The following is a 23,237-nucleotide window of genomic DNA, read 5'->3' as shown; positions in this document are numbered from 1 at the left end:
AGGCCCAGGAGCAACTCCACGCAGCTTCCCCGGGAGGAGCCTGGAGGTGTCGGTTGTGGAATTATCTACAGAATCCCCGTTCAGAGGTGGAAAATTCAACTCGAGCTGTCTTAGGAAGGAACTCGGGGGAAAGAGAGGGGACCGATAAATAAGAATAATTGCATCAGGAGTCAGTTACAGCTCGTTGTGGGCTGACCCCCTCCGGAGTCTGTACCCAGGGCTTTCCAACCATTCTCTGCTGCATTATCCTCTCCCTGGCCCTCCCAGTTAAGGAAGCCGAAGGCCACGGCGACTGTGGCTTGACAAAAGTCACTCAGTAACAGGCAGGGGCTGAGAGTTCAAAGCAAGTCTCACTTCCCCTAAGGATTGTGGGTGCTGGGGTGGGAGGCAGATGTGGTTGGATTGTAGAGGCCTTGTGGGCCGTATGAAACGCCCAGACATCATCCTGAGGATAATAGGAAGCCGCGGGAATGGTTGTAAGCAGGGGAGAGGGGCATATTCAGATGGGCATTTTTGCAAAATCCACCCTGGTGGCTGTGTGTGGGGGGGAGGGGGGGGGAGAGGAGGGTTGGGTTGGGTAGGGGGGCTGGCTGGAGCAAAGAGCTGAAGCAGAGAAACCAGTTGGGTGGGGGACTGTTATAGACGCCCAGGTGAAAAAGGTGGCGGTGACCCAGGGTTCCGAGGTAAAAATGGGTGACCTCAGGAGATATTTAGGAGTGGAGGTTTCTTGCTGATATATATTATAGGATCAGGGGATGGGTATGAGGGATCAAATGGTGGTGCCACCTACTGAGGTCGGGGACACGGAAGAGGCACAGGCAGGGAAAGGGGAGCCAATGGCAAGATGATGGAGATGGGTTGGGTGCGTTGGTTTGGGGGAGCCTGGGGACAGGATTGGGTGGGGATTGATGGGGAAACATCAATGATTTCTGATTTGCACAGAAAGCACCAGAGGGGATGCCGCCCTCGCCAGGGAGAGTGAAGCGAGAGAAAGGGCCAGGACCCCCAGGAGCAGCGGGAGACAGCGAAGCGCAGGTCAAGGGGATGGCAGGAGCGGGTCAAGAGATGGCAGGAGAGCGGCAGGGCTCGGGGGTCACCGGGAGGAGAGTCCCCAAGGGAGCGGCCGGCGGCGCCCGGGCCACGCACCATCAGGGAGGAGTCATTGCTGTTCATCTCCGCTCGCTAACGGCTCGGAGTCCGGGCCTGGCGGCGCGGAGCGGGGCCGATGGATTCCCGGAATCGGGGTCCTGGGCGCGCCGCTAACCGCCCGCCGCTGGAGGCGCGCGCGTCCTTGGAGACGGCGCCGCCGGCGGTTGCTAGGCGCCTCAGAACCGGGGTGGGCGTGGCGCTCCGTCCACGTGACCAGGCGCTGGTAATTGAGCGCCGAGCGGGCGAGTGGGCGCCGGTGGCACGGGATCCGCGCTGCGTTCGGGGCCGCTGGCGCCGGAGTCGGGCCGCCCGCTGCCATGGGGCTGGGCTCCAGCACCGAGCAGCCGGCGGAGACCTCCGAGGGCTTCCACCTGCACGGGGTGAGTGGCTCCCGGGGCCGGCGGCCGGGGCCGGGCGTCCACCCGGACCGATGCGCCCGGACGCCTGAGCGCCGGCCCCGGGGCGGCGGCGGAGGCGGGGGCCCGGCCCCTCGTGCGGCCGCCCGGGTGGAGGGAGGGGAAGGCCCCCTTGCCGAGGGGAGCGGCCCGCGGGAGGCGGCCCCCGGCCCGTCTGCGGCCGCGGTGGGCCCGGCTCGCCCCGGTGCCAGCCCCGGCGCCCGCCCCGGTGCCAGCTGTGCAGGAAGAGGAGCGCTTCCTGGTCCGCTCGGGCCGCCAGGAATAGCCCTGCTCCCGGGCGAATGTTGCAGCAGCTCCAGGCGTCGTCGGGACCCGTCGGTACACGCGGATCACATGTGTGATTGCCCGCTGGGTGCCGCGCCCCGTGCAGGACCTGGGACCCGGTCCCCGCTCTTGAGTCCGCGGGTCGGGAAAACCAGGTGGACATGGACGACAGCTGCCGGGGGCTGGCGGGCCTACACGCCGCTCGTCAGGGGATCGGAAAGGCTTCTGGGGCCCGAGGGCCAGTGCTGACCAGCCAGGGGAAGGGGGAGCGGAAGGACCCGCTGCAGACGCTGCAGGCGCGGGGACAGCGTTTGCAGCAGGGGAGGGTCCCAGGGCGAAAGATCGCGGCGGGTCGGGAGGGTCCCGTAGTCCCGTGGGGATTTGGGGTGGAGATTTGTTCTGTAGAGAAGGAGGGGTGGTAACGGAGGTGAGCAGACTACGGGGGTTGCGGGGAGGGAGGGGAGCTCCGACTCACCCGGGAAGGACCGCGTTTCCTTGTGCAGCGTGCATGGCTGCGGAGCGCGGTGCAAGCTTGTCAGGTTGGTGTGCCTGGCTGTTGCATGGTCTCTGTGCTGTGATGGGAGGCTCTTTGGGTGGGTGGGGGGCTGGAGGGTTGGACGTGATGGGAACCCCCCAAGGGAAAGCCAGTCAGAGGGCCATGCTTGCTGCCGGAGTGGGGGTGCGGTGGGGGTGTGCTGGGCAGCAGCACAGACCATTTCCTCTGGAGAGCCAAGTGGTCAGTGACCAGGCCCAGGGCCGGGGCAGTCAGTACAGCCAGCCCAGCAGCACAAGGCCACAGGAGAGAGGGTAGGCAGAGGCTCTGGGTGGCTGGGAGGGGGCTGGGCCTGGAGACCGGGGGCCTGAGCCTCGGGACCCCCTCCATGGTGGAGGGCAGCAGTCGTTGGCAGGTGCCAGGTGGGCCTGGCTTTAGCAGCAGGGTCTTACCAGAGGGAGGTGGGGTGCCATCGAGTGGGGAGGAGCGCCTCTTCCAAGCTCTCTGATGAATTGTCCTTTGGGTTTCCCCTAAAGGGTGGGGAGCGGGGCCCTCGGCCCTCGGAGCCAGGCTAACCCTGGCTGTAGGGGATCCTCTCATTGGAAGCCACGGCAGCTTCTGCAGGGACTTTGTATCGAAAACTCAGTGGTGAGCCCTCCATCAGCTTGGGGGAGCGGTCGGCAAACTCATTAGTCCACAGGGCCAAATACCAACAGTATACAACGATGGACATTTCTTTGGAGAGCCAAGATTTTAGAACTCAAACGTCTTCTAACGCCACTTCTTCAACATAGACTCGCCCAGGCCGTGGTATTCTGTGGAAGAGCCACACTCCAGGGGCCAAAGAGCTGCATGTGGCTCTCGAGCCGCAGTTTGCCGACCACGGGCTTGGCGTATCCACGGCTGGAGGGGCTGGTGGGTGGCAGCAGCCACAGGGCCTTCCCCGGGCAGGGGTGCCAGAACCAGAGGCCACAGGAGCCCCGTGCCCTCTGGGCTGGGGCCTGGCAGATGCCTGATCATCAGGGCGGCGAGTGAGGACACCGAAGGCCCGGGGGTGGGTGGGGAGGTGGGTGGGGGTGGGGTGGAGGTCACCTTCGGGCTGGGACCTGCGTGGGAGAAAAAGGCCCTGTTGTGTGGACGAGGTTCTGTAAATGGGGCCTTTGAGAGGGTTTGCGGCTGTAGCTGCAGCCCCGGTGCTGTGCTTTGGGCGATGGGTGACGTTGGGAGTCCAGGGCGGGGAGGGAGCACCCTTGGGCCAGGATGACTCCTGTGTCCTGCATGGGAGCCGAGGCCGAATTGTGAGGAGGCAGGGACTTGGCGCTGCTCACCAGGCTCCAGGGCTCCGGCTCCTTCCTGCCCTGCGGTCTGCTCTCCTCAGCAGCTCCCATCCCTTGCTGGGCTGACCGAGATCTGTCAGCACGGGGTCGGGGGCCCTCCGGCCACAGGCTGCCCGCCTTCCCCACCGCCTCTCTCTGGCCACAGCCCTGGTTCTCTCCATCACGGGGCCCTGCCCGCTGCCGTACGAAGGGCCCTCCCTTTCTGTGCACATCTTAGCCTTTGTGGGAAGCCCTCCTGGCGTTCCCGGTGGGCCTGCGCCACCCTGCTCCGTGGGGCCTCCTGACACCCCCAGGACTGCCCTGGGCTCTCCCACGAGGCATCCCTGGGAGGTGGTCTGTGGGTCGTGGTCAGGGAAGAGCTGTTTTCCTGAAGAGGAATAATGTGTGCCCGGGAAGGTGGTGAGGGAGGAGGGAGGTCACCTTAACCATGCCCACGGGTGGCCTGCCCGGAACAGTTCATGCCAGCGCCCGTTTCCCGCTGGGACATGGGGGGTGGGGGTGGGGGTGTCTGACATTGAGGGCTGGGGCTTCTTGGAAGTCCCGGGGCAGGCTCAGTGATCAGCCTCTGCCCTGGCACAGGTGCAGGAGAACTCCCCCGCCCAGCAGGCGGGCCTGGAGCCCTACTTTGACTTCATCATCACCATCGGGCACTCAAGGCTGGTGAGCTTTGCTCTGTGTGTGCATGTGCGTGTGTGCGCGTGTGCGCGTGTGCGTGCGTGCGTGCGTGCGTGTGTGTGTGTGTGTGTGTGTGTGTGTCTCGTATGTCCCAAAGGAGGCTCCAGCCCAGCTCCCGCCTCCCTTCTCTTCTGGAGGGAGGCCTTGCCCAGCTCAGCTCCTGAGCTCTCTGGGGTGGACTGGAGGCTAATGGACGCTTGGAGGGGGCCACAGGCCTAAGGGGCCTGCCTCTGGGGGCATGAGAGATGTGAGGGCTCTGGCCAAGGAGCAGCTCACAGTGGGACAGTCTGCAGTGGCCTGAGGCCAGGAGGCTCTGAGATGAGTTGGTGCTCTCTGGGGCAGAGGGGGAGTGGAGGGAGGCAGATTTAGCACTACTTGCGGGGGGTGGGGGGTGGGGTGGGATGGGAGTGTGTGTGTGTGGGGGTGTGGTCATCCCACACCAGGCCCTGCTGGGGCAGCTGGCCACCAGGCCCTTGCCCCACCTCAGACCCAGGCTTGTCTGAGCGGCTGGATGGGGTGTGGGGTCCTTGGCGTGAGCCCCCTTCCTTCCTAGAACAAGGAGACGGACACGCTGCGGGACCTGCTGAAGGCCAACGTGGAGAAGCCGGTGAAGCTGGAGGTGTTCAACATGAAGACCATGCGGGTGCGCGAGGTGGAGGTGGTGCCCAGCAACATGTGGGGCGGCCCGGGCCTGCTGGGCGCCAGCGTGCGCTTCTGCAGCTTCCACAGAGCCAGCGAGCACGTGTGGCACGTGCTGGTGAGTGGGGGTGGGGGGAGCCGGGCGATGAGTTGGGGGGGGCAATGAGGGGCGTTCAGGCACCAGGCCAATCTCTGCAGGGGAAGGTGGTGGGGCCAGAACACGTGAGGGCGTTTGGGGGGCATCTGAGGGGAGGGAGCAGGGTGTGGGGGCAACTGGGACAGGGCCCGGAGCCAGATGGACTGTTCGAGGACTCCCTGAGGGCAGGGTCTCACTCACCCCAGTGTCCAGAGAGGGCAGCTCTCTACCTGCATGCGGTGCCTCACCTCTGTTTTTTATTTTATATATATATTCATTGATTTTTTTACAGAGAGGAAGAGAGAGGGATAGAGAGTTAGAAACATCAATGAGAGAGAGTCATTGATCAGCTGCCTCTTGCACACCCCCTACTGAGGATGTGCCCGCAACCAAGGTACATGCCCTTGACCGGAATTGAACCCGGGACCTTTCAGTCCGCAGGCCGACGCTTTATCCACTGAGCCAAACCGGTTTCGGCTGTGCCTTGCCTCTTGTTAGCCGTATGACTTTGGGCACTTTTGTACACTCGGGCGGGGAACTTCCAGCCCGCGGGCCATAGAAGGCCTGCAGAATCATTTGGCCTGGCCCTGCCAAGGCATTAGCCATGAGTTAATTCAATGTTTGACTGAATATAGCGGGCTGATTTTTACGTTGATAATTTTGTGTGGCCCTCGGGTGATAGTATAAATATCCAAATGGCCCTTGGCAGAGAAAAGGTACTCCCCCCCCCCTCCCAGAACCCCCTTCTCTATTTCTGATTTTGAGAGGTGGTGCTGCCATCTAGTGGAGGGTGGCTGTGCTGCCGGGACGCTGCTGCTGCTGTGTTTTTCTGGCAGGTCCTCTGAGAGCACCTGGGCCCTGGGCTGCTGCCCTGGGGTCTGAGCCTCGTGAATCTCAGTGACGGAATTGTCACAGACGTTGCTGTTCGTGTCCGTCACAGCTACACGTGCACATGTGACACGTGTGTCCACTGATGGCGCCCAAGTTCTTGGCCCCGCAACTTGGTGACAGGAGGGTGACCCGAGTTGGAAACTGGCTGGTTTTCTAGCCTCCTCTGTTGCTCACCCACTTCCCGGGGAGCCTTCTCAACCTCTTGGCCTATCTCAGCTTGCCCACTAGTGCCACGGGGCGATGGTGGAAATCCCTGCGCGTTCCTCTAGGGCAGTGGTCGGCAAACTCATTAGTCCACAGAGCCAAATATCAACAGCACGACGACTGACATTCCTTTTGAGAGCCAAAATTTTTAAACTTCTAACGCCACTTCTTCAAAACAGACTCACCCAGGCCGTGGTATTTTGTGGAAGAGCCACACTCCAGGGGCCAAAGAGCCACATGTGGCTCACGAGCCGCAGTTTGCCGACCACTGCTTTAGGAGGCAGGGACTGGTCCGGTGTCTCAAGGCCCCTCTCTGGGGAGAGGGTATCCTTATATCCAATCCAGTCCTGCTCACTGCCCTCGCCTCCATCCCCTACCCAGGGGTCGTAACGGCCATGCAGTTGGACACTTACTGTGGGCCAAAGTGTGGTTTTCATTCTTTACATCTATTATTTCTTAAAATCTTCTCAGCAACCCTGTGAGTAAGCACTGCGTGCCATGGTTTTCCTGGTTGGGAACCTGGCTCAGTGGTTCAGTATTTGTCCAGTCACCCGGCTAGCAGCTGGTGGAGTCAGGAGTTGAACCCAGGTCAGATGCCAGAGCTCAGTGCTGTGAGCCATGCCACGGCACTGCCCTCTGCTGGGCAGGCTGTGGACCTGGGGGACGGAGGGGAATTGGGGGGTTACGGTGGGAGAGTCTGGCCTGGAGGCCTTGGCCTGGGGACGGAGACTGCCCGGAGAGACGGCTCCCGGCCCCTCCTCCGCTCCAGTCGTGAGGTGACGGTTCTCCATTCTCTCCCCAGGATGTGGAACCCTCTTCGCCCGCCTCCCTTGCTGGCCTGTGCCCCTACACAGACTATGTGATTGGCTCAGACCAGCTCCTGCAGGAGGTGAGGAACCCGAGGCCCCGCCCTCCGCAGGCCCCAGGGGGTGTGGAGATGTGGGTGCTGTCCGAGAGAGGTGCCTGCAGTCCCAGCGCGGGGGCCGGGGCTCAGGCCTGTGTGTCTGTCCCAGTCTGAGGACTTCTTCACTCTCATCGAGTCCCACGAGGGGAAGCCCTTGAAGCTGATGGTTTATAACTCCGAGTCCGACTCCTGCCGGGAGGTGTCCGTAACTCCCAACGCGGCCTGGGGTGGAGAGGGCAGGTACTTCCGGGGGTCGGAGGGCTGTAGGGTGGGGTCCTGGTGGGGCCCTGGGTGGGCCTGGCCGGTGGGCATGGACCCCAGAGTCTCATGGTTGGGGGGGTGGAGGGCTGGGCCCTGGTTTAGGGATCCTGAGGCTGACCATGGACCAGGGGGCATCCTTTTAGCCCCCTCCCTGCCATTGATGGGTGGCGGAGGGTGGGGGGCAGAGATAGGAAAGGCTGTGAGACAGCTCCTGGATTGAATGTTTCTGGACTTCGGCAGTCTGGGGTGTGGTATCGGCTACGGGTATCTGCATCGGATCCCAATCCAGCCCCCCAGCTACCACAAGAAGCCACCTGGTGCCCCGCCACCTGGCACCCCACCACCTGGTACCTCACCACCTGGTACTCTGCCTCCTGGTACCCCACCACCTGGTGCCCCACCACCTGGTAACCCGCCACCTGGTACCTCACCACCTGGTGCCTTGCCACCTGGTACCCTACCATCTGGTGCCCTGCCACCTGGAACCACCCCCCTGGACTCGCCTGCCCCTCCTGGCCCAGAGATGGGTTCCAGGCAGGGTGACTACCTGGAGGTACGTGGGGAACACCTGCCCACTAGGGGATGAGGGGAGCTTCCGTGGACAGAAGGAAGAGAGGGTTCTGGAGGCCTAGGCCCCCTGCTTGTGGGAACCTGTGGGAGCAGGCGGGCCCGTTCTGGGACAGTGAGACCCGCTCTGGTTCTCCTGCCCCTGAGGTCGGGAGGTGAGGGCAGTGGCAAGGCACTAGCAGTCGTTTATGTGTTATGAGTGGGAAACAGGCTCGGGTGGGCGGAGCCTTACCCTGGGCCTCCGTGAGTCTGTGGTCAGGTCGGGCTAGAGGCTGGGCATCCAGAGCCCCGGCTGGGCTGGTGGCCCGGCCACGCCTGCCGGAGAGTGCCGGTCTTGTCCTCATGGCTGTTGGGCAGGTCCCCCGAAGGCCTTTAGGCACAGCCGGTGCCGGGGATCTGTGCCCGGGGCATGGGAGGGCTGCTTCCAGAGCAGCTGGGATTCAGGGAGGCCCTTTCTCTTATGTGGGTCATTGGCGGGGCGCAGCCCGCTGGGCACCTGGGCTCCTCAGCGGAGTGGTAGGAGTGCTCCCTCTCCGTGTCAGCCCTGCCAGGGAGGCCAGCCAGGCCCCTGTCTGACTTCACGTCACCCACAGAGAGGGGCCTTCAGGCAGAGCGATGCTTCTGGGGCACGTGGGGGCTGGGGGTGAAGCTGACCCCCACCGTCCCAACGGCCCTCTCCCTGTGCCCCCTTTTTCCTGGCTCCCCAGGCCCTGCTGCAGGCTCCCGGCTCCTCCATAGAGGGCCCGCTGCCCGAGCCCGGGCATCTCGGCTATGCTGTGCCTGACCGTGGGGAACCGCCCCGGCCCATGGAGACGCCTCTGCAGCCGCCGCCTCCGGTGCAGCGGGTCATGGACCCAGGTAGCGAGCGGGCCGGGCAAGGTGGCTAGGCTCCCGCAACCCCTGGTGCCCAAACGGGCCCCAGGCTCAGGCCTGGACTTTGGCGACGGCACCAAAACCTTCCTCAGACCTACCGACCCCTGCCCTGTGCCAGGATGGTTGCAAGTGACCACAAAGAGCGTGCAGACGGGGAGACTGCTGTCCAGAGGGGAGAGGTGGCCTGCTCAATGTCACAATGAATTGGGGACAGAGCAGGGCCTGGTCCTTCTGCCACTGGGCTTCTCCCATGATGCCCAATGCCAGGCCCGTTTCTTTCCTGAGAAACAAGCAGTTGGGGGGGAGGGGAACCTTTGGGTTGGGGTGAGGGCATCACCACAGGCCGCGATTGGTCTTGGGCTGAGCAGATGCATCAGGAACGGGGCAGAGTGAGCCAGGGCACCAGCCTGCAGCAGGCAGGGTCTTGTGCTAGCAAAGAGCTGTGCCCCGTGCCCTAGGCTTCCTGGACGTGTCGGGCATCGCCCTCTTGGACAGCAGTGCCAGCGTCTGGCCCGGCCCGCCCTCCTTCCCCGAGCTGCCCTCCGCCGCCGTGCCAGCCGCAGGGCTGGAGGACGTCTGCTCCAGCAGCGGCTCTCACGAGCGTGCCGGTGAGTGGCGGGCCCTGCAGAGGCCTCTGGGAAGGCTGCCCCGTTGGGCAGTGGGTCAGAGGCCGGCGTTTGGGAGGAATCCAGCCCCGTCCAGGTGTTTGTTCTCTGGCTCTCTCCTCCCCCTCAGTGTCTGGGGTGAGGTTTGGAGGTCAGTGAGGTTACTGCCCCCGGGTCCTGCAGGCCTCCTGAGCCCCATCCTGTGTGTTTCAGGTGAGGCCACGTGGTCTGGATCAGAGTTTGAGGTCTCCTTCCCGGACAGCCCCGGTGCCCAGGCCCAGCAGGACCACCTGCCCCAGCTGACCCTTCCCGACAGCCTCACCTCCGCAGCCTCGCCAGAGGACGGGCTGTCTGCCGAGCTGCTCGAAGCTCAGGCCGAGGAGGAGCCGGCAAGCACAGCAAGTCCGGGTCTCAGGGCGGAAGCCGAGGCAGCCAGCCAGGCCCAGCTCGCTACCCCCGAACAACACCCTGGGCAACGGCAAGGCCCCTGATGACACGTCCTGAGGTCCAGGGGTGGGGAGGCGGCTCAGGCTGTGGCTCCGAATCATGGGCAGGGACTTCTGCAGGTGGGGGGCTGGTGTCCACTCACCTACTGGTTTCCAAGAGATGGCCTACCAGCACTCTGCGTGGTGGTCCTGGCTTTGGGGAATGGAGCCCTTGTTTGAGAGTCTTAAGCACATGCTTTTGGGGTGGAGGGGAGCTGGGGTAGGAAAGGCTTCTTCGCTGCACGGGTGGCACACGGAGCCTGCTGGTGGGGAGGGGAGGCATCTGGGCTGTGTACGCCGAGGCCCAGTGCTTGCTCCCAGGAAGCAGCGGGGTCCAGACTGATCTGGTGTGGCAGTGGGGTGAGGGGGGAAGGGGCCAGTGTGGTGTTTGCCTCACAGCTTTGCAGAACTTGCCATAATGCTTCCTGCACAGCCGAGCCAGCGCTACCTACTGGAAGGCACCCCAAGCCCTGGGGACCCTGGAAGCCCCAGTTACTGCCTCTTCTGTCATGTGCCCCCATCCCTGTGCCACACGGCACAGCCGGCTCAGGCTGACCGACACCTGCCAGTCACAGCTGGAACTTGCCCACCCCTCATGGGAGAGGAGGGTTGGAAATTCTGGAACCTTCCGCAGACACTTACCTGTGCTTAGATCATGATGTTTCTTCTTCCCCAGGGCTGACTCCCCACAGACCTAGTATCCCCAGACTTACACAACAATCTCTTCTACACACACACGGCACCAGCCAGCCCCAGTGGTGCACAGGTTACACATTTAAATTGACCTCCCTCAGCACACTCTCAAAGCCGGTCCTGACTAGATCTCTTTACACACAGCTCCCACCACAAGGGGAAGTGAGAGGCCAGGGCCCTCCTGTCCTTTCCTGTAGCGTGTGTCTGGGGGAGCGTGTGTGTGGGGGTGCCTTGGGAGGCTGAGGCACGCATGGGTCTGCGCTCTGTCCTGCGGGAAGAGGAGGGCTTCCCCAGGGATGGGGTCCTCACCTGCCCGGGCCAGAGCCCCTTGCCCTTCCCACACTCCCTGCTGGTTACCATGAAGGCTGCCTCTGGCCTTGTCCTCTAGTGTCTGTCCACTCTGCGCCCCCCGCTGCTGCTTGATTTGTGATGTCCGCATGTTCAAGGAAATTCAGAGCCGTTAGCTGTAGCACAAGGACTATCAGCCGGAGGCGGCACAAGCCGAGTGTGTGGAGGGAGGCCCCAATTAGCGAACACTAAGTGTCTAGCACTCTGGCCGCACGGACAGCGAGCCTTGTCCGTGCCGAGCAGGAGGCCTGGGTGCAAGGCCAGCCGGGGCCTGCTCCTGGGCGGCCCGGGAGCCCAGCACTGCTGCAGACCTGCAGGGAGAACAGGCACCTGGGACTGGCCGAGGGCAGGGACCCTGCGCTGCAGCCTGGCCCCGAGGGTTCTAGTTCTTCCTCGCTTTACACATGCCTCTTCTGAAGTTGGAGGATAGAGTGGTATCAATGCTAATTATTTCCAGGATAAACAGAAAAACCAGGTTTCTCAATTTCTCTCTCATCTGCTCTGAAGGAAAAGTGACAAGTGAAAAAATAAACATGTACTATGCTTTGAATATTTTAACTAAAGCCTTTATTCTATACAACTGTGAAATACAGATTTTTACCCTTTTGGCATTGCAGACTGTCAACTTTTCTGGAGACTTACTGGTTTGACGGGAAGAAAAGAGTACAACCATGCGGGGTCAGGTCTATGGAGGAAGGGAGCACAGCCGCCCTCGGGGTTCGGGAAGGGGGCCGGAAGGCCCCGCGGCAAACCCACCCCTCTAGCCCAAGGGCCCCTCACGCACACAACAGGCTGGCGATGAGCTTGGTGGTGTTTCTGACAGGAATCCATGACTATTGCTAAAAAACGTGCAGCAAAAGTGCACCGCTGTATCCAACAGATAGAAAGGGCTGTGTACAAAAGAAGTGGGCTGCTCTGCGTGGGGGGAGGCTCGGTGCAAGGGGCTCACGTCGACAGAGAGCCAGCGGCAGTGACCTGTCTGCTTCCCAGAGAAGGCTGCCCGCGGGGAGGGAGCCTGTCCCTACAGCCGTGCGAATCCGAGCGTCTCCAACAGTAAGGTCTGGGCCGAGGCCCGTCGGCTGCCTTCAGCTGAGCCCGTGAGGATGTAGAAAAGAAACTCCCACCCCCACCCCCAGGCCCTGCCACTGTGGGCGCCGCCGCACACGAGCTGGGAGGCCCCTGGACTGGAAGAAACTGCCTCTGAAGGCACTTGTGCTTCTGGCCCCACACAGGAGGCGTGTCTCACGGAGTCTGGTCGGGCAGACCATTGCTCTAGTCTGAATACAAATGGCCTTGGGGAGAATCCAAAGTGTTTTTATGCCAAAAGTTGAAGTGTTTATCCCCAATAAGTTATATTCTGTACAAGATCCAAATGGTTCTATGAAAGCTTTAGATTGTTAGAAAGAACAGGGAAAAGCAATCTGGATATAGATACAACAACAAAAACCCGCGTATAAAACTCTGGGAAACAATACGTGTATTTCCAGGCTATGGACTCCCATGATATGCTTGCACTGACACCGTACACGTTAGGTAGCATTTTAAACGAAGTTAAAATTTCACCACGGTCTGCAGTTCTGATGGTGCCTTGCTGCTCACCAGAGCAAGTGCCTCTGGTGCCACCCGGCACTGCCCGTAAATAAACACAGTGGAGGAAGGAGGAAGCTGCACCGCCCTGTGCTGCCAGGCGGTCCTGGGCACGGGGGTCATGTGGCACTGCTGGGACACAGTGGTCCAGGCGCTATGCCCAGCCCTTGGCGGTTCCACTGATCCGTCTACGAACACAGCTGAGGTGCAGGAGTAGAAACAAGCCCAACACTAGTCGTTTATTATGAAACGGGCTGGCTCTCGAATTGTGCAACAGCAAGTTCCTATGAAAAATAACTGTCTTAAATGGGAAAACAATTTGTTTTTAATGACAAACGTGGAGAAAGCCTTCACAGGTGCTGCACGAATGGAATGTCCTCTTAGAAAAGCTGCACAGCGTGTGCGGAGTGGAAACACGGTGACAGTGTGGCCCTACGGGATGTCTCTAACAAGTGCTAGCGAAGATCAGGTCCTTTGACGTAAGAGGAGGAAGCCAGGCCTGCGCCGGCCAGTCAGTTCTCTGTACACCTTGAGAGACAGTTGGCTGGGGCTCTGCTCTCGGACTCTGCCTCCCTGGGGACAGCTTACTCTACACAGGGAAGCTGTTTCTATGTTACATTTCCATTAGTCACTGCAGTTGAGAGAGAATCTGTCCATACCAATCGGCCGTGAGAAGTCTGGCTCCCACTGGGCTCAGTGGGCTCCTAGGACTACTCTCGGGGCCAGAGGAAGGTCAGGAAATGGATACCAGGAGCGCTCGCCCGCCCCTCACGTGGACTTCTGTCGGTAATGGAGGGTGAGGTCACCGCCGCTCTTCCATATGAAGTGTTTCACTGTCCGAAGGTCCATGTTTGGATCCAAAACCTGAACAGCAAAGCATAAATTAGAAATATCAAAGCCTCTGATAGCTAAGGCCCTTACTGCTGCCTCTCACAGGTGGTCCAGAGTGCTCTCTCCTCCCCCACCCCACCGCGGGGTGGCCTGCTCTTGTGGGCCTGACTGCCACACATACAGGCACAACCCTGGGCTCTGGACACTGTCTCCAGCCATCCCTGAGAAGGCCTTTAGTGCATCTTAATTTAAAACAGCTCTACCCACCTCCACATCCTAAACTAACAACCGTCTGCTCTGCACATCGAGGTGACCCTGTCCTTTCCTTGGGAGACACCCAGAGCTCCTTGGAGCCTCTGTAAAAGCAGAAGCCCCCCCAAAGGCAACAGACGTGGGAACCACAGTCAGACCATGTGATGTCACTGTCCGAACACCGCCCTGGCCAAGTGGGGCTCCGGTCCGCAGGTCCACTTGCCTGGTCCTGGCACAGCAGCTCAATTTTCTCCTCTGCCAGCACAGCGATGTCCTCCTCTTTCTCCTGTTCTCCAGGTTTTTCATTGTTAGAAGAGCTAGTGGTTTGAGACTCATTATCCAAGTTGATGATTTTCTCATAAACATGTTCCATTACTTTCCGGACTTGGAGCATGTCGCTAGCAGAAAGTCTATCTCTGGAAAAAGCAAGGGCAGACATCAGGAAGTCACTGGATAGTATCTCTTCCATATTCTTTGGTGTTAACATTTTATAAAGGTGAAAACATACCACAGAAAGAGACATAAACCAATACACTTTTTAGTCATTGCCTTACGCCACTTTTAGAATTGCCAACCGATCCCGTGGTGCCCTTTAAGCCCTGGTGCTGTTGCACCAGAGCAGACACACTGACTGCTCCTGAAGGGAAGGCGCCCGGGCTCCCAGGCCCAGTTCTCCCAGGGCCTGTCTGCCTACAGCTGACACCCTGAGTCTCAACCTCCTGTCCCCACTCCACACCCACAAGCCCAGGAGCTGACTGGGTATCTCCTGTTGGCTGTTCCCAGGAACCTCACACTCTGCGTGTCCAAATCTAGATTCATCCACTGCCTCACACCCACGCCTACTCCAGTTTCTCTGATGTCAGTTAACGATCGAACCAAGTAGGCTCAGGCTCAAACTCTGAAAGCACCTTGAGTTGACAGTCATTACATCCAGTGAAGTGAGATCTCGGACTTGCTCCTGTGTGAGTGCAGGCGGGTGGGGGGAGGGTAGGAGGAAGAAGCAGATGAAGCAAAGTGTGACTGTGTGTGGAGAATGACTGGAAGCTGTGGATGGGATAATGGGGGTTCCTTCTCCTGTTCTTTGTTTTGTGTATGTTTGGGAATATCCCTCAACAAAAGGTTTTAAAGTCTTGTGGGTTTCATTTGCTAGGATATGCACCAATGAATTTCTTCTCCGACTTCCCTCGTATTTTCCCACCACCCCCACATCCTAGGCTGCAGCTCAGAAGTCCTCGCTAGTTTCCAGTTCTTGCGCATGCTCCCACTTCCACATCCCTGATCAAACCATCTCCTGGACCTGGGATATCTCTGGAAATTCTATCCAGCCTTATATGTCTAGCTCAAATTCCATGTCCTGCGAGAAGCCTTTCTAGAAAGCTCCAAAAATTCATTTCTTTCCCCTACGCTCATGATTTCTTCGTATCCATAAAAGCAGTTGTCATGGATACACAGGAGCAGTCACCCGCCCCTCACGTGGACTTCTGTCAGTAATGGAGGGTGAGGTCACCGTCACTCTCCCACAGGAGAGTGTAGGGCACAGATTATGGCAGGAGACAAAATCCATGTCTTAGTTTTGAACGTCTGTAGCTTACCACAGCAGGCACTTGTAAATGGTTAAACTGTAAAGTGATATTATAAAACTAGGCTTACATCCAGTCCTTGCCTCCTTTGCTATAAAAGCAATAATAAGGAATAAAAAACTTGTCTGGTAATTAATTAATTAGGTAAAAGCATCACATGACAGTACATTTACTTACTTTTTTAAGGTTTTTGCTCCTGAAGATGCATGAGGTTGGAGGTAGAAAGGAATTTTGTTGAATTTGGGCATATTTTTCTGAAATATTAAAAGTAAAAAATGGCATAATAATTTCTATTAGCTGATAGATTAAAATGATGTCAATAGGAGAACATGATTTACAAGTTAATAGTTGTTTTACAATTAAAAGTCACTTTCTATGAAGTTTACAGTAAGCTATCAAATTATCAGCCTTAGACAAAATGTATCAGGAAAGTATCATGTTCAGTTTTGTAATAAAATACTGTATGTAATGTCAGGGGCAATAGGAACTTACAAACATGGCTCTTTTCAAATAAGAATTCAAGGTATTAAAGGAAGACAAATTTTATTTTAGTTCTTGAAGCCATACAAGCCAAAATCTAAATTCTACATTAAAGTATTAAGGCTGATCCCTAAAGGCCCAAACAAAAAATTAAGTGTCTTGAGAGAAACCCACAACATTTGTCTTTGAGCAAAACCACACTCTCTACGCTGGTGAGGCCGCTCATGCAATGGAAAGGCCAGCCAGGTCCTCCCACGCTCCTTCCCTCTGACGTCAGAGTGAGGGCTGAGGTTTTTCACAAGAGTGGCAACTCCAGCCAACTAGCTAGACATCCACCGTGAAGTAAACCACACACTTAGGTGAAGGCTAAGACTAACGGGTCACCTTTTCTCTGGGTATTAATCCCCTCCGAGCCCATCCAGATGTCTCCTCTCAGGAATAAGCCACAGGCCTAAGTGACCCGGGTGGGTTGCACACTCAAAGGAGTAGTGGTTTATGGGGAGCTCGGATTTGGAGAAGACCACAGAACATTCACCAGGTGTCACACCAGCTTGGAGGTGGTATATCTGGGACAGAAAGTATTTTCTGAAGGTTCTAGAGATTAAATCTCTTTTCATATGGCTTTAGGGGTATGCAAAATAAGTCAACAGCACAGAAGAGAGTCTAGAAACATACCCATACAGAAATTTAGTATATGAAAAAGACAGCATTCAAATTAGTAGAAAAAGGATAGATTATTTAAAAATTGTGTTGGCACCCTGGCTATTGTCCACTTGTAGAAAGTTAGCATCCTACTTCACACCAAACAGAATCACTTCTAATAGATTAAAGATCTAGACATAAACAATTACCATAGACATACCAGAGAATACAGAAGAATATTTTTGCTACTCTGAAGAGGGAAATACATAAGCAAGACATGAAACTCAGAACCATGAAGTATCAATATGATTATATAAAATTAAAGCTTTCTGCCTGTCAAAAATACCATGAACAAAGTAAAAATTCAATTAAGAGGCTTAATAGTCATTAATATTGAATATGATGAGATCCTATAAATTAATATGAAGGACAACTAGCCCAATAGAGAAATTAGAGAAATAAGTAAATAACACAAGCAATTCACAGAAGAAATAGAAATGGCCAATATGAAAAGATGCTTAACCTCACCACACATTAAAAAATCCCCAAATTATACTAAAACAATGAGATAGTATTTGCCTATCTTTTAGCAAAGATTGAAAGTATCCATTGTGGGTGAGGGTGTGGGCCCGCATGCCTTGTGGTGAGAGTGTAAACTGGTACAGCCTTTGTGGAGGGCAATTTGCCAATATCTATCAAAATTTAAAATGTGCATACCCTTTGATCCAGCAATTCCACTTCTAGGAATTTATCCTAAAAAGTACACAAAGTTATATGTACAAGGATGTTCACTGAAGCATTGTTTGTAATAGAAAACATTGGAGACAACCTAAGTGCCCATTAATAAGGTTCTGGTTAAATAAATTATGGTACATTTTACAACGGAATAGTATACAGTCATTGAAAAGAAATGATCCAATCTGTAGAGTCATGAAAAAATGCTCAAGATAGATTTTTAAATTAAAAAACAAAACAAAAAACCCACCAAGTTGCAGAATAGTAATAGATCTTGTGCAAAATAAAACAAGCTATATGCATATATGCGTGTAATATATGCTTATGTAGCACAGAAAAAAGCACTTACGGCTCTGCACTAAACTAGTAACAGTTATTACCTCTGGGGAGAAGGACAGGGAGCAAATGGAAAAGAAGGAGTGACTGAGAAAGGGATGGATGTTTCACTTGATTCATTTATTTAATAAGCATATATTATTTTTATAGTTAAAAACCAATACAGATATAAACAGATGAATACCAATACTACTTCTGCAACTTTGGAACTACAGGGAAGCAGAAGAGGATTCTACCTGGCAGTCAAGTTTTTTACTTGATAAATTTATCCATAAAAAGTGAGATTGCTGAGTGCTGGGGGTCCACGGGCAGGGCCAGAGGGCTCTGTATTTGGGCTGGGAGACAAGGGACCCCCAGGGGGAAGGGTGTAATAACATAGAGTGAAAAGGGAGCTACAACCACTCCCTCCTCATCCTCAATTAAAAAGACATCTCTGAGGTGCATGGGGAGCCCAGGACTTAAGGGTGTTGGAAGCGGTCCATGTGTGCCAGGGCTGAAGGGGTGTCATGGGCACCAGGCGGCTCCTGCGTCAGCTGGCAGAACTGCACGGAGCCCGCCCTGGGTGTGCCTGGCTTTCACTGACAGGAGAAAGGAAGTCATTGTAGACATGCCAACCAGCCTGGCACCGGCGCAGGGCTGTGCAGTGGCCCCAGTGGATGCTGCCCGGTGGCTGCAAAGGGCTTAGAGCTGACCCGGGGCTCCTGGCGCCGTCACTGGCACAGCTCCCCGGGCTCGGTGGCTGCAGCGGGAAGGCTACTCCTCCTGCATTTTTCTTGATGGAGCCTTGGGAGGTGGGACACTGATTAAGCTGGAGCTCGAGGATGCGGGGAACGGCTGTCCTGCCAGCTTTTGGTGTTTGTTTTCTTTGGCAATCTAGTTTTTATTGCACTGTCAGGTTATCAGGTCTAAAGCAGTTCTGCGTTCGCGTCATGGTTTGGAAAAACACCAGGGCGCAGTGGGAGCGGGGGACACTTACGTCCACGGTGATGTCAATTACCCACTGTGGCACCGTCTCGTTGAGCAGCATGGACTCCGTCTCCCCTCCGGAATCCCGGCACAGCAGCCTGGACACAGCCATCAGGTAGTGAGTGACACGACAGCAAGATGACAAAACCGTTATCAACACTAGACAAAGGGCCAAGACCCTACAGAGTTCATTCAGGACAACCCACTGAGCTGAGGAAAGTGCATGCAGCCAGCCGGGATGGCTCACGCAGCTAGAGCGAGAGCGGACTCAGAGGCCAGCAGCACCAGCGCTGCCTGAGTCGCTGCGTGAGGGCAGAAGCCTGTGTGTAGGCAAAGCCCTCGAGAAAGATCCCCTGCAGCACTGCAGCCCACGGCACAGGCCTCCCCACGGAGCGGGGGCAGGGTGTTTTGGTTAACACGCTCAGGGAACCACCATAAAGGAAGAGAATTCTGAACCCATGGGAGAGACAAGCCCTTTTCTTACTCATGGCCCTACAGAAGGCTCTCGTGAGCTCTCCCCATCACTCTAGCAGGCCTTGCTGGCAACGTGCAGGTAAGGCAGCACAGCTCTTTTCTGCAGGGCCACATGATCGGGCCATGGTTGGGCCCAACCATTCCCAGGAGCAGCCAGTCCATCCTGCCTGACCCAGCCTGCGGGCAGTCACCTGCCCTGACGCTGGTCCCGCGGACAGGGACTTCTGGTGCTGCCACCTGTTCCCTGACCCCGGCAGTCACGCTGAGTAAGTAGAAGTGAGCTTCCTGCAGACGCCACCAGAGAAGCTGCCTTGAGGCAAGGTGTCGACCTCCTTTAACAGCAGAGGCTCAGCTCCCAGTTGGGATGTGGTCCAACAGCATCGCTTAACTATCTATCTCCCGGAGATGAAAAAAGCTTCCCAATCCCTGACACCTCTAGTGGTGATGATAAACCATTTATAGCCTCTGCTTGGACCACTACTTCTGAGCAATGAGAGGCTTCCGTAGACATGCCTCCAGCCCCCTTGCTCATACCTGAACAGGGTGCGGCCTCCCGCTTCACCGAAGATCACAGGGGTGTGGGGGGGCACTTGGAAATAGCCATTCCCCTTCTGTACTCGGTTCTCCTGCTCCCCATTTACTAGGGAAAGATACAGATGGTGTCAGATGCAGTTAGTGCAACGAACAGATTCTAAACATTTTGTTTACCCGGGCTGCAGACACTGCAATATTTTTAAAGTTAAAGTCCTTTGAGTCAGCCAGGGTAAAAAATAAAGGCAAAAAACAAACCAAGCCAAATTCCTGAAAGTAAGAAATACTTGGTTATAGCAACTTGTGATGTGCCCCATGAGAAATGACTGCATTTTAGAGGATTTTAGAGGAAGAGATGTTTGAGATTTGAAGCAAAAGCATAACCATCTACTTGAACCACGGGAAGTCTAGGAGAGTGTGTTTATAAATGGCAATCTGGCGTGTGTGTTTAGTAGAACTCCAAGTTCAGAAAAATTTCTTGGGTCAGAAAAAAAATTATTTTAGTGGCGGCCATAACTAATGGCAGAGGGACCAGTGAAAAAATCCTCAGAGAGGTCATACTCTTGTTCCTATTGTTCTCTGCACATTTCATTTCCCTGTTTTCTTTGTAATCTTTTGACCCAAGCGCAGTGAACCCCCACTCGGGTACAACTTGCTCATGAGTATTTCCCCAATGAATCTGGAAGCAACCCCACCCTCTAAATCCTACAGCACCTCCAGAGCCGCTCCCATGGCAGCCATCACTTGTCCCTGAACTCAGAATGCTTCATGCACGTAGCTCTCTGCCCAGCAGAGTGTCAGTCCCTGTAGGACAGGGTCCGCGCCCACTCATCTGCGTTCTCCCCACCTACAACTCACCACAGGCCTCTGAGTACTTGAGCTCAATACTATAATCTAAGCAACTGCTGATCCGCTGAGCACGGAGCAGGCACGGCAGGTTACCGACAGGTGGACACCAGTGTCCTGAGCTCTGGCTGGGGAGGTGGGCGGGCCCTGCCCTGCGTTACTGTGGCACTTTGACTTGAAGAATGATCTGGGGTTTCCTGGGGCTTCTTCCTCCAACCAAAACCTGGATCCAAGAGGTGCTGGCTGTTTCTTGACTAACCTTTATTGGACACTAGGGCCTCTGAGGACTCCCGGTCTAACTGTCATGTTATAGATGGAGGACAAGCCAAGAACAGGACATGATGTGCTCACAGCTACACAGCTGAGAAATGGCAGAGCCACACCAGAGCCTAGCTTTCTCAGCCCTCTGTGGTGGACAGATCTTCCCACTGGGTTTCTCTGGGCCACAGTCCACTGTACAGTTCTGATGGGGAGGTGACACAAAAGGAAAGCCACCACAGGGGATCAGTGCCCTCTTTCTGGCAGGGACATCAGAAGACTGGCTTTCAAGGAAGCATGCCATGCTTACAAAAGAGATTTAAAGTCCCAAAATCATTCTGGACGAGTCAGTGAGCAGAGCGAAGTCTCTGCTAGGTGCGCATCGCTGGGACCACCCGAGGCGGGCCACCCTCAGCGGACTGCAGGGAGCTCAGAACCCTCAGCAGAGCAGGCCCGCAGGAGGTAGGACACAAGGAAACTCCAGCTGGCTGTAGGTTACACATGCATTGTCAAGTTTTAAGACCTTCACTCCCTTTCTTTAACCAGACTGCGCCTAGAAGGTTGCTGTCCCTGCCTGTGGCACACACGGTCTTTGAATGTCCTCAAGGGCACTCATGCTTTATCTAGATGTGTTCACTTTTCCTGACACTTCTGAGTTGGAATTTGATTTTTTTGAAACATTCAGAGCCCAAATCATGCAAACTAGGTAACAGCAACATTTCAGGCCTACAAGAATTATGACAATACAAGGCCAAACCTGGTGTTCTGATGCAGCTAACTAGGTTTGGAGGTAAGCCCGGCAGGTCCATGGATACTCTGAAAAACTGCTTCAGCATAAGCCTAAGCTGTCTATTTTTAGGGCCAAAGGCCATGGGAATGTTCAGGGTTTATTCTATGAGCAGTTTTACTGATCGAAAGTTCCTTGGATTTTCAGTGGAGACTGGATGGATGTTCCTTCTTTGGGGTGTGGGAGGGCAGGCAATAAGTTGGGCACATCAAAATGTTAGGTCACAATTTAGCAAATGCTTAAAATGTTTCTTAAAATATCAACCAGTCTAAGTCTTTTTAACTTCTGGGTAATTGTTAACCGTTTCTCCTGATATAAAAGCACGAACCATGGTTTACTTCATTTTCTTCTTCGTCTATGGGATTCACATGTGTTCTAGGCCAATATTCTAGGAGTGCCTGGAGCAAAAGTCCTCCTAAGTTCACTGCAACAGAGGTAATTAAAAAGAAGAACATGGAAAAGAGAATTACTTGTTTTTACCCAAAATAGAGGGAAAGAAATAAAAACAAGTTTCCACATATTCTGGTATTAAATTCTTTTTCCTAATCCTCACCCAAGGGGATATGTTTTCATTGCTTTGGGATACACACACACACACACACACACACACACACACACACACACATATATGAAACACCATGTGTCCCAATTGGGGATTGAACCCACAACCATGTGGTGTATGGGACAACACTTCACCTACCCGAGCCACCTGGCCAGAGCCTGATATTAAATTCTCAACCTAATGCCAATGATGTTTAAAAGCAAGACTTCAGAGATTTTTCCAAGTCTATTAAAATTTTATCTTTGAATGTTTAAAGCAGTGGTAATATGGAGCAAACATACTCTATTTGGTTGTTCAGATAAAGCAATTCTTTAAAAGGCAATTTCCAGGTAAAGCCACTAGAATGGTATTATATTTGTATACATCGGGCACATGCTACATTCTTGTACTCGAAGGAACCGCTGAGCTAAAGCCAGCCCACACATGCTACATTCTTAGGAAAATCCTGACCAAAGACATCATCAACACAACAGAACAGATTCTCAGAAAGAAGAGCACAAAGGAGAGAGCACAGACCCACCTTCTCTCTCGCAAGGAGGAAGAGAAGGAAGGACACACTCACGTTTCGGATCTGACCCATCAGGGCTGCTGAAGCCGGCATCTTTGGCAGAAACCCAAGCAGCGAAACAGTCGCTCTCATCCAAAGTGATAGTCAACATCTGTCAAAATAAAAATTGTTAGTGGCATGCCATTTGGATACATTCTCCAAACGTGTATCTAAACCTTTATTTGTACTATTTAACTAACGTGCTAAGCCACAGATTCAGAACCAAAAAGGGTTTCATGCAATTCTATGCAACTACAGTTTAATTTACTAGGATACCAAAAGATATTTAAACTGCATTTTGCAAGAATTAATATTTTTTTCCCCTTTCCCACTTAAAAACATAGGACTCTGTAACTAATGATACTTAATTTTGAGCTACATTAGAAATTTTCAACTATCCCAAATTGCACAAGTATCAATTGCTAACTTACCCCTGTTTTTAAGTCTACTGAGAACCAATTTGGTACATACACCATCTTGAATCTTTTTTTAATTTCATCTTCAAAATCCACTTTGCCCAGATCTTCCACTTTACTTGCCTATGCATCAGAAAGAAAGTATAATAATTAAGTGGCAACTTAATTTGATTCTGACTTAGCGACTCAAAATTTTACACATTTTGCCTATTAATATGGAGTCTAAAACATTTTAAAAAGAAATGGTCAAACATTTTTATTTTATTTATTATATATTTTATTGATTTTTTACAGAGAGGAAAAGAGAGAGATAGAGAGCTAGAAACATCGATGAGAGAGAAACATCGATCAGCTGCCTCCTGCACAACCCCATACTGGGGATGTGCCCACAACCAAGGTACATGCCCTTGACCGGAATCAAACCTAGGACCTTTCAGTCGGCAGGCCGACACTCTATCCACTGAGCC

At 54.7% G+C, this 23,237-nt stretch overlaps 3 protein-coding genes across 5 annotated transcripts in view; 1 reads left to right on the top strand and 2 right to left on the bottom strand.

Moving 5' to 3' along the window:
- The window catches only part of TTC21A (tetratricopeptide repeat domain 21A), a 29,339-nt gene extending 28,021 nt beyond the window's left edge, over positions 1–1,318 (bottom strand). The window contains exon 1 of the mRNA XM_084902784.1: positions 1,147–1,318. Coding sequence (XP_084758910.1) covers positions 1,147–1,173 — 27 coding nt within the window. The 5' untranslated portion in view covers positions 1,174–1,318. The remainder of the gene's footprint in view (positions 1–1,146) is intronic.
- Positions 1,319–1,357: 39 nt separating this feature from the next.
- On the top strand, positions 1,358–11,556 carry GORASP1 (golgi reassembly stacking protein 1). Its single transcript, XM_084902826.1, has 9 exons — positions 1,358–1,529; positions 4,239–4,319; positions 4,888–5,091; positions 7,007–7,093; positions 7,218–7,348; positions 7,610–7,922; positions 8,644–8,794; positions 9,268–9,417; positions 9,628–11,556. Exons 1-9 carry the CDS (start codon positions 1,467–1,469, stop codon positions 9,903–9,905), a joined length of 1,458 nt encoding a protein of 485 aa, XP_084758952.1. The 5' UTR covers positions 1,358–1,466; the 3' UTR covers positions 9,906–11,556.
- Positions 11,557–12,829: 1,273 nt separating this feature from the next.
- WDR48 (WD repeat domain 48) overlaps positions 12,830–23,237 on the bottom strand; it is a 32,288-nt gene continuing 21,880 nt past the window's right edge. For 2 of the 3 annotated variants that reach the window (XM_084902819.1, XM_084902820.1), the window contains exons 12-20: positions 22,786–22,893; positions 22,370–22,466; positions 21,574–21,669; positions 19,358–19,463; positions 18,360–18,447; positions 17,030–17,065; positions 15,368–15,444; positions 13,834–14,026; positions 12,830–13,391 (exon numbers count right to left, since the gene is read on the bottom strand). In XM_084902819.1, the coding sequence (XP_084758945.1) occupies positions 13,296–13,391; positions 13,834–14,026; positions 15,368–15,444; positions 17,030–17,065; positions 18,360–18,447; positions 19,358–19,463; positions 21,574–21,669; positions 22,370–22,466; positions 22,786–22,893 (897 nt within the window). In that variant the 3' untranslated portion in view covers positions 12,830–13,295. The remainder of the gene's footprint in view (positions 13,392–13,833; positions 14,027–15,367; positions 15,445–17,029; positions 17,066–18,359; positions 18,448–19,357; positions 19,464–21,573; positions 21,670–22,369; positions 22,467–22,785; positions 22,894–23,237) is intronic. The other variant, XM_084902821.1, reaches the window with a different exon arrangement.

This window comes from Pipistrellus hanaki (assembly GCF_964339955.1).
Source record: "Pipistrellus hanaki genome assembly, chromosome: 13".
Lineage (NCBI taxonomy): Eukaryota > Metazoa > Chordata > Mammalia > Chiroptera > Vespertilionidae > Pipistrellus > Pipistrellus hanaki.
The sequence above is the reverse complement of the archived record's forward strand: the minus strand, read 5'-3'. Positions and strand labels throughout refer to the sequence as shown.

Coding starts and splice junctions, on each gene's coding strand:
- GORASP1 (XM_084902826.1), top strand. CDS start 1,467: ATGGGGCTGGGCTCCAGCACCGAGCAGCCGGCGGAGACCTCCGAGGGC. Junction 5,092..7,006: donor AGCACGTGTGGCACGTGCTG/GTGAGTGGGGGT, acceptor TTCTCTCCCCAG/GATGTGGAACCCTCTTCGCC. Junction 9,418..9,627: donor CGGCTCTCACGAGCGTGCCG/GTGAGTGGCGGG, acceptor TGTGTGTTTCAG/GTGAGGCCACGTGGTCTGGA.